Source organism: Octopus sinensis, linkage group LG25 (assembly GCF_006345805.1).
Source record: "Octopus sinensis linkage group LG25, ASM634580v1, whole genome shotgun sequence".
Lineage (NCBI taxonomy): Eukaryota > Metazoa > Mollusca > Cephalopoda > Octopoda > Octopodidae > Octopus > Octopus sinensis.
This window is the reverse complement of record NC_043021.1, coordinates 11,829,111-11,839,952: the sequence shown is the minus strand read 5'-3', so window position 1 is coordinate 11,839,952 and position 10,842 is coordinate 11,829,111. Positions and strand designations below refer to the sequence as shown.

At 40.0% G+C, this 10,842-nt stretch overlaps 1 protein-coding gene across 1 annotated transcript in view; it reads right to left on the bottom strand.

Annotated features, from left to right (window-relative positions):
* Window positions 1–568: 568 nt before the first annotated feature.
* LOC115224400 (carbohydrate deacetylase) overlaps window positions 569–10,842 on the bottom strand; it is a 19,836-nt gene continuing 9,562 nt past the window's right edge. The window contains exons 4-5 of the mRNA XM_029795294.2: window positions 9,861–10,038; window positions 569–1,027 (exon numbers count right to left, since the gene is read on the bottom strand). Coding sequence (XP_029651154.1) covers window positions 700–1,027; window positions 9,861–10,038 — 506 coding nt within the window. The 3' untranslated portion in view covers window positions 569–699. The remainder of the gene's footprint in view (window positions 1,028–9,860; window positions 10,039–10,842) is intronic.

Below are 10,842 nucleotides of genomic sequence, written 5' to 3'. Positions count from 1 at the left end.
TGCCTTTCACCCTTTTGGGGTCAATAAAATAAGTACCAGTAGAGTACTGGGGTTGATGTAATCGTCTCACACTCTCCCCCAAATTGCTGGCCTTGTGCCAAAATTTGAAATTAATACAGAAACCATGAAGTGAATTCTGTTTTGATGAATGTATCATACTATCTTTATCTTTTATTTGTTTCAGTCATTAGACTGTGGCCAGGCTGGGGCACTGCTTTGATGGATTTTAGCCAAACAAATCGACCTCAGGACTTATTTTGTGTTTCCAAGCTTGATACTTATTCTATCGGTCTCTTTTGCCAAACTGTTAAGTTACAGGAACGTAAACACAGCAATACCAGTTTGTCAAGCAGTGGTGGAGGGCAAACATGGATGCAAAGACACACACACACATGCAGACACACACACACACACACATATATACAACGTCCTATAGTAGGAGACACTTGCCCAACTGTCTAAGCTGCCATGCAGTGGGACTGAACCCAGAACCACGTAACTGGGAAGCAAACTTTTTACCACACAGCCATTCTGTTCGTGTATGTTAAAAAAATAAAAATTTAATTCCTTTTTGTATATTTTATGTCTTTGCCCCATCCCTTGGTTTTATAAAACTTTGTACATTCTACATTTTTTTTGTACAGATGAACGAACCCTGTTGGCAATAAAAAATAAAATGAATCATTATCATTATTATTATTAAAAAAGGGTTTTAAAAGATGTCAGTTCTATGCTATGTTTTTGGTAAAAATTCATTAATGCCATCTCTTTTAGAATTTCCATTTCATGTTGTCGTTCATTTGACTGAGAAAATTCGTCAGGACCTATCCCACAGCCTCCAATGTTGCCAGTGACATAACCAGGATGTACCATCAACTCACATAACCATGGCATCACGGTGGTGCTTCCAGCATTCTTTGGCTGTTTTTCCTTCCACATAGCCAACACCGTGCAAATTCTTTCCTGGAGGTTTCTGATACTCATATTGGTTCCCATGGTACTCAGACCAAGAAATGCATCTGAAAAACTGTAAAATAAAAAAAAAAAATTTTAAGTGGGAAAAAGATTTCATTAAACACACCAGTAAAATTTCCACTTATTCCTCATTTTTATTTTCCTAAAATTTTCGTTGTGTCTTGCAACCTTTTCAATAGTCTTGACTCTCAGTACAAACACTAAGAGAATCAAGATTATTGAAAAGGTTGCAAGACGCTACGAAAATTTTAGGAAAATAAAAATATGAAATAAGTGGAAATTCTACGAGTGAGTGCGTTAAATTATAAGGCACAAAAAGAAAATGACTCTCCCCAGACAAAACAGAATAGTAATAATAATAATAATGATGAACAACTATAAAAAAAATATACATCATGATGTGTTGCAGCTACTGTTTTATGAAAATAAATACCAAATGTCTAAATAACCACAGCATCATAAAATTATTAGGGGAAGGATGTAGTCAAATGAATTGGCTCCAGGATATGACTAGAATATACTTTACTAACACTGCCAAGATTTAGCTAGATTACCCATTGAACCTTTAGCATTTGAACCAGCCATATCCAGCCAAAATATTCTTCCTGTCTTATGTTCAAACTGGCCAGATCTGGCCTCTCACACCAACCTGACAATATCATTCTAAAAATTAAGTTACCTCATCAAAATCTCAAAGTTACGAGATAATGCATGATTAATTCAAAGCAATGTGAATAAATAAGCATTACTTTTGACCAGAGTAATCTGAATGCTAAAGGGTTTAACTGGCCTAATTTGGCCACTCACACCTACCTTACAATGTCATTCTAAAAATAAACAGTCTCAAAGTTACAAGATAAGGTGTAGGTGTGGCTGTGTGGTAAGTAGCTTGCTTATGAACCACATGGTTCCGGGTTCAGTCCCACTGCGTGGCACTTTGGGTGAGTGTCTTCTACTATAGCCTCAAGCCGACCAAAGCCTTGTGAGTGGATTTGGTAGATGGAAACTGAAAGAAGCCCATCGTATATATGTGTATATATATATATATATATATATATTTGTGTGTGTGTGTCTGTGTTTTTGATCCCCCCACATCACTTGACAACCAATGCTGGTGTGTTTACGTCCCTGTAACTTAGTGGTTTGGCAAAAGAGCCTGATAGAATATGTACTAGGCTTACAAAGAATAAGTCCTGGGGTCGATTTGCTTGACTAAATGACTGAAACAAATAAAAGAGCAAAAGAGAATCCCATCATCAAAATCGCAATGTTACTAGATAATGCATGATTAATTCAAAACAATGAGAAAAAAATAAGTATAAATTTTGACAGAATAATTTAATAAAATAATGTGGCTGTGTGGTAAGAAGCTTGCTTACCAACCACATGGTTCCAGGTTCAGTCCCACTGTGTGGCACCTTGGGCAAGTGTCTTCTACTATAGCCTCGGGCTGACCAAAGCCTTGTGAGTAGATTTGGTAGACGGAAACTGAAAGAAGCCTGTCGTGTATATATATATATATATATATATGTATGTATGTATTTTGTGTTTGCGTTTGTCCCCCCCCCGCCACTATCGCTTGACAACCGATGTTGGTGTGTTTACATCCCCCATCAATTAGCAATTCGGCAAAAAAGAGTCCGATAGAATAAGTACTAGGCTTACAAAAAATAAGATCTGGTGTCGATTTGTTCGACTAAAAAGGCGGTGCTCCAGCATGGCCACAGTCAAATGACTGAAATGAGTAAAAGAGTAATAGAGATGTGTGTTTAAGGCACTCAGGAGGAGAACACAACAAAGTTTATTGTTTTGGTGATGGACTGACCATACTGTTCGAAGTCTGTTGCAAAGGAAGCAGACATTTCAAAACAGCATATTAACCATCTGCTATAGCATGCTTGCAACTGCACAGTTGTATATTGATGACCTTTATCATTAGTCTAATACAAGCCACACCAAGCAATGTCAGTTAATTATTGATCTACATACACTAAAGTCAACATATGTGTGTGTGTACGTGCATGCTATGTCAATTAATAACTGATCTACAGGGGTTGGACAAAATAATCATAGCATCATAATTTTGAAATATCTATAAAACCTTCAAGAGCTTGTTTATTTTTATGTTTTTTGATTTATTAATAGTGTTGCTTAATATGTTTTGCTAAAATTGCTGTTTCTTTTCAGATATCACATGTAAAAGGTAATTAAAATTCAGTAAGATGACAGATCTATCGGACTTTCAAAGAGGTCAAATTGTTGGTGCTCCTATGGCAGGTGCTAGCGTAACGAAAACAGCCGAAATGTTTGGTGTATCAAGAAGTACTGTCTCAAAAGTAATGACAGCCTTTGAGAAACAGAGAAAAACTTCCTTGTCGGAACAAAACTCCAGAAGAAAACCAAAACTTTCAGATAGGGACTCTCAAACTCTTACTTGAATCGTTAGAAAGGATCACAAAAGTACAGCTCCCAAAATTACTGCAGAGCTTAATAACCACCTCAAGAACCAGCTTCCACAAAAACTGTTCGCCGGGAGCTGCACAAAGCCACATTTCACAGGAGGGCTGCAATCAGAAAACCACTACTTTCAAAAACAAACATTACAAAGTATTTCGTGTGGAATAAAAGCCTACAGAATTGGTCCCTAGAGCAGTGGAAGAATGTTATTTTCTCGGACCTTACTTCTGACCACCGGCTATATTTCTCATCCACCCCGACTGATATTTAATTATTAAGAATATAAATCATCTGATAACTGAAATTCGTTGAAAAAATAAGTTTTCCTGAAAATGCTTAGTGGCATCTTTGTGTCTTTATGTGCCACCAGGTGCAATGGGTGCCACATGTCAGATGACGAAATGACTGCAGAGCAATGTGAAATGAAGTGCTTTGCTCAAGAACACAACGCTACACCCGGTCTAGGAATCGAACCCACAATCTCGCAATCGTGAGTGCAACACCTTAACCACTGAGTCATGCGCCTTATATACTCTTTTACTTGTTTCAGTCATTTGACTGTGGCCATGCTGGAGCACCACCTTTAGTCGAGCACATCAACTCCAGGACTTATTCTTTGTAAGCCTCGTACTTATTCTATTGGTGTCATTTTGCCGAACCGCTAAGTTACGAGAACTAAACAAACCAGCATCAGTTGTTAAGCACTGTTAGGGGAACAAACACAGACACACAAACATATGCACACACACATACATATATATATATATACATACGATGGGCTTCTTTCAGTTTCTGTCTACCAAATTCACTCACAAGGCTTTGGTTGGCCCAAGGCTATAGTAGAACACACTTGCCCAAAGTACCACACAGTAGGACTGAACCCGGAACCATGTAGTTCATAAGCAAGCTACTTACCACACAGCCACTCCTACACCTAAAATGATGAACAACCTTAATCGATTTTCGAATTTTATTGGGTTCTTATCAGAAGCGACCACATCATTCTGACAGTCTCTATTCTATATTTCAGCAGATTTTGATATTTTAGCAGGTTTATCAGAATATCCACTGAAAACAATTCCAAATCTGGATGATGTTCCAAAATGATGGATTAAAATCACATTGTAAAAGTGCTTATTGAGATCTTTGAAAATTGCCTCCTGACCATTTGTGATCGTGGCCCTGGCACCTGTGCCAGTGGCACGTAAAAAGCACTCACTACACTCACGGAGTGGTTGGCGTTAGGAAGGGCATCCAGCCGTAGAAACATTGCCAGATCAGACTGGGCCTGGTGCAGCCTTCTGGCTTCCCAGACCCCAGTTGAACCGTCCAACCCATGCTAGGCATGGAAAGCGGACGCTAAATGATGATGATGATGATGATGATGATACTGCCACAAAATTTGCTGACTGTTGTTCAAACAGAATACTGAGTGACAACCGTTGATTCAGGCATTGTTTAATAGTTCATGCGATAATGACACCAGTCTGTAAAGTGTCATAACAGCTAACAACACACGGGAATATGACTACAATGTCAAAACGAAATGACTGTCATCACAATGGGCTGGATTAACCCTTTTGCTACTTTATTCATTTCGAGATGCTCTGTGTTTCTTTCAGTTACTTTAAATATACTCTTTACTCTTTTGCTTGTTTCAGTCATTTGACTGTGGCCATGCTGGAGCACCGCCTTTAGTCGAGCAAATCGACCCCAGGACATATTCTTTGCAAGCCCAGTACTTATTCTATCGTTCTCTTTTGCCGAACAGCTAAGTTACGGGGACGTAAACACACCAGCATCGGTTGTCAAGCAATGTTGGGGGGACAAACATAGACACACAAACACATACACACATATATATATATATATATGTATATGTGATAGGCTTCTTTCAGTTTCTGTCTACCAAATCCACTCACAAGGCTTTGGTCGGCCCAAAGCTACAGTAGGAGACACTTGCCCAAGGTGCCATGCAGTGGGACTGAACCTGGAATCATGTGGTTCGTAAGCAAGCTACTTACCACACAGCCACTCCTACACCTATATAACAAAGTATTTAGTAAAATATCTTAGTTATCATTAAGCTAGTGTTAGGAACATAAATTGTGACAAAGGTTTGGTGGAAGATTTTAATTCAAAACTTTTGAAAACAAGACATTTGTACTCAGAGCCAGAGCTGGTTTCAAGGTGCCATGCAGTGGGACTGAACCTGGAATCATGTGATTCGTAAGCAAGCTACTTACCACACAGCCACTCCTACACCTATATAACAAAATATTTAGCAAAATATCTTAGTTATAAAGGTTGAGGTGGCACAGGTCATCTTTTTCCAATTGAAAGGACAATATTTTTCATCAGTTTGTTTTGTAAGTTATCATGTAGCTCCTCTGCAACAATCCTCTTCTCTGATACCTTAACCCTTTAGTGTTTAAACCGGCCATATCTGGCCCAGATATTCTACATGTTTTATATTCAAACTGGCCATTTCTAGCCTCTCACACCTAACCTACATTGACATTCTAAAAATAAACAATCACATCATTGAAACCTCAAAGCTATAAAATAATGCCTGATTTTTCAAAACAATTTGAGTGAAAAAATATTACATTTTAACAGAGTAATCTGAACACTAAAGGGTTAAATCTCATCTTTATTCTTTTTTTTCTTCCTTTTCTTCTTTTATTTGTTTCAGTCATTTTGACTGTGGCCACGCTGGAGCACCACCTTTAGTCGAACAAATTGACCCAAGAACTTATTTTTTGCAAGCCTAGTACTTACCACACAGCCACGCCTAGTTTTTCTATACAACATACTCTTTTACTCTTTTACTTGTTTCAGTCATCTGACTGCAGCCATGCTGGAGCACCGCCTTTAATCGAGCAACTCGACCCCGGGACTTATTCTTTGTAAGCCCAGTACTTATTCTATTGGTCTCTTTTACCGAACCGCTAAGTAACGGAGACATAAACACACCAGCATCGGTTGTCAAGCAATGCTAGGGGGACAAACACACACACGTATATATATATATATATACATATATACGACGGGCTTCTTTCAGTTTTCATCTACCAAATCCACTCACAAGGCTTTGGTCAGCCCGAGGCTATAGTAGAAGACACTTGCCCAAGGTGTTACGCAGTGGGACTGAACCTGGGACCATGTGGTTGGTAAACAAGCTACTTACCACACAGCCACTCCTGCGCCTAAAGTCTGTTTCAAACTATTTTTAACTTCCATTCTATAAGCATATGTCTGTGTATGGACACATCCACAGACATATGTGCGTGTGTGTGTGTGTTTGCATGAGCTCCCATCATCCTATCATCCACTTAATCTACACTAAAGCATCTTCTTTTAATATCAGCACTTATGCCAGTATCTAGATTTGATCCCATGTCTTTCCTGTCCTTTGTCAACTAATAACAATGGACCATTATTGACAAGAAATGCTGGATGTCAGCTTTTATCTCTCGTAACATATTACCATTTCCTTCCTACACTTCTCTATAATAGACTAAACTATAAACACTCCCTACCAGAAAAAGAAATATGTCGAATCTGTCTCGTTTGTTTGATCAATGGATTAAAATAAAATAATAATAATAATAATGAAATTATTGTATACAGTGCTCAGGTGCACCACAACTTGTCAGAAAGTGCATATAAAGTACATGCAGTAATGTAGAAATGTCCGGAAAGCGAACAATGTATGAGTCAGATACATGCCCGTGTGTGCATGGAGGGGAGAAAATCAAGTGTAGTGTTGGCGAATCTCAGGAAGCATGGAAGCCTTGAAGGATGCAGTGCTCCGACAACTAACAACCGACGCCGGCAGTTTGTTCCATGCTTCAGCAACTCTCAGCGTGAAAAAATGTTTCCTGAAGTCATGGGAGCTGTGCTGTTTTCTTACTTTGTAAATATGTCCACGGGTGTTAGATGGGTGGAGTTTGAAGAGGTGCTCAGAGTTATTGTTTGTGCGATGGTTGATAATTTTATGGGTGTCTGCCCATAAAATTGACTGGCTGTGTGAGCCCAATGTGCACTCCGACATTTCAGCCGGTGTTTTCTTTTAATGATAATGAATTTACATTAGGGCAGTGAACTGGCAGAATTGTCAGTATGATGGGTAAAATACTTAGCGGCCTTTTGTCCATCTTTACGCTCCTCCTCCTCATCATCATCATCATAGTCATGATCATCGTCGTCATCATCATCATGATCGTCGTCATCATCGTCGTCGTCATCATCATCACCATCATCATCATCATTACCATCATCATCATAGTCATCGTCATCATCATCATCATCGTCATCATCATCATCCACATCGTCATATCATCATCACCATTCTCCTCATCATCATCATCATCATTTAACATCCCCTTCCGTGCTGGCATGGGCTGGTTGGTTTGACAGGAGCTGGCCAGGCAGAAGACCGCACTAGACTTCAGTGTCTGTTTTGGCAGGGCTTTTTATGGCTGGATGCTCTTTTTAACACCAGCCACTCGGCAGAGTGGACTGAGTGCTTTTTATTATGTGGCACCTGCACAGGTATGGTCAGTTTTTTGGCATGTCCTTTACAACTGGATGCCCTTCCAAATGCCAACCACTTTACAACTGTGGACTGGATGCTATTTTTTTCCTTTTTCTCCCAAATAACACTAAGTTGACTTCACCTTTCATCACTTCAGGTTCTATAAAATAAGTGTTGGTTAGTTGACCCTGGGATCAATGTAACTGACTTACCTGGTCCCCTGAACTTGCCAGTCTTGCATCAAAATTTGAACTACTATTAAAAACATTAAAAAACGTTAAAAGAAAAGCACTGTCGAATGTGGCAGATGCCAGAGCCGCCTGACTGGCGTCTGTGTCGGTGACACATAAAAGCACCAACCGATTGTGGCCGGTTGCCAGCCTCCTCTGGCCCCTGTGCCGGTGGCATGTAAAAAGCACCCACTACACTCATGGAGTGGTTGGCGTTAGGAAGGGCATCCAGCTGTAGAAACACTGCCAGATCAGACTGGTGCCTGGTGCAGCCTCCTGGCTTCCCAGACCCAGGTCGAACCGTCCAACCCATGCTAGCATGGAAAACGGACGTTAAACGATGACGATGATGATGATGATTTGTAAGGCAACAAGATGGCAGATTCATTAGCACACTGGACAAAATGCTTAGTGAAATTTCTTTTGGTATTAATGTTATAAGTTCAAATTCTGCTGAGGTCAACTTTGCCTTTCATACCATCCGGGGACAATAAAATAAGTACTAGCTGAGCACTGGGGTTGATGTAATCAACTTACCTCCCTCTCTGAAATTGCTGGCCTTGTGCTAATAAACATTTGAAACCAATAATGAGTCTGCTTAACATGTGAAGTTAACGATAATGATTTCTGATTGGTTACAGGCCCAATATGAACCCTACCATATGAACCCAATATGAACCCTACCATCCCTAAATGGATCAAGTTTTATCTTTTATTTGCTTCAGTCATTAGGCTGCAGCCATGCTGGGGCACTGCCTTGAGGAATTTTGGTCAAACTAATTGGCCCCACCATTTGTTTTTTTTTTTTTAAACCTGGTACTTATTCTATTGGTCTCTTTTGCCAAACCAATAAGTTATGGGGATGTAAACACACCAACACCAGTTGTCAAGCAGTGGTGGGAGACAAACACAAAGACACACATACACGTAAAAGTCACCAATGCTGGTGATATGTAAAAGGCATCGTTACACACTTGCAGTGGTTGGCATTAGGAAGGGCTCCAGCATGGCCACAGTCAAATGACTGAAGCAAGTAAGAGTGTAAAAGAATAAATAAAATGACTCTTCCCGAGACAAGTAATATTTAAAAAGGCTTGTTAACTCTCCTCATGATCCCAGTCGACCAAAAGGTAACGGCATTGCCCCAGAGAGGTGCTTGGAATGCTACTCTGACTCACAGGGTTCACACTTGCAAATAGCCATCTCTGCCCTGATATAGCAGTGAGCAGGGATGTGTATGATATAATTATCTTCAAATTTTTTCAGTATTTTCAATATTTATAAAAACGGTTATTGTATTTCAACAGAAATATGATAAAAAAAGGGGTTAAACAGATAATCCATTGAGATAAGCAAAAAGGGATTATAAAAATCCATCATCATCATCTAACACCTGTTGTCTGTGCTGGATTAACTAGAGATGGTAAGCCAGAGAACTGCACTAGGCAATAGTTTGTTTTGGTTTGTTTGTTTTTTATGGCTGGATGCCCTTCCTAATGCCAACCACTTCACAGAGTGTACGGGATGCCTTTTATGTATCACCTGCATGGATGCCTTCAACATGTCCACAGCACGGGTGCCTTTAGCATGTCACCGGCATGGGTGTCTTTCATGTGTCACCGGCATGAGAAAGAAAAAAAATTTTAAGGGAAACTTACTGAATACCATTTTTCAAGCAGATGTCTTTAGATACAAGGGCATCATCAATTACACTTTCAAAAAAGCTTCTAGATGTCTGTGATAACCAGTGACATGAGTTTAGTTGTCGTTCATGAGGGATTCTTGTTATGTCTATGGCATTTGAAACCATTTGAGGGGCCAAAATCTTCATTACAGCTACCAAAACCAAAAAGTAAAAATAAAAATATATGACTTCATTGAGATATATTCGAGATATATTTTTAGTGTGGCTGTGTGCTAAGTAGCTTGCTTACGAACCACATGGTTCCGGGTTCAATCCCACTGCGTAGCACCTTGGGTGAGTGTCTTCTACTATAGCCTCGGGCTGACCAAAGCCTTGTGAGTGGATTTAGAAGACGGAAACTGAAAGAAGCCCGTCCTATATATGTATATATATATGTATGTATGTGTGTCTGTATATGTTAGTGTGCCTGTGTTTGTCCCCCCAACATCGCTTGACAACTGATGCTGATGTGTTTACGTCCCCGTAACTTAGCGGTTCGGCAAAAGAGACCGATAGAATAAGTACTAGGCTTACAAAAAATAAGTCCTGGGGTCGATTTGTTCGACTAAAAAGGCGGTGCTCCAGCATGGCCACAGTCAAATGACTGAAACAAGTAAAAGAGTATTGACACAGGAGTGGCTGTGTGGTAAGCAGCTTGCTTACCAACCACATGGTTCCGGGTTCAGTCCCCACTGCATGGCACCTTGGGCAGGTGTCCTCTACTATAGCCTTGGGCTAACCAAAGCCTTGTGAGTGGATTTGGTAGACGGAAACTGAAAGAAGCTCGTCATGTATGCATGCATGCAATAACTAGGACATGTGCATGCACCCAAATATACACACACATGCCAGACTCCCTTACAGTATCACTCTAGCAAATTTCACTCACAAGCCAATTGTCGACCTGAGGCTAGGATAGAATGCAACTATTGAAGGAGGTGCCACGTAGTCGGATC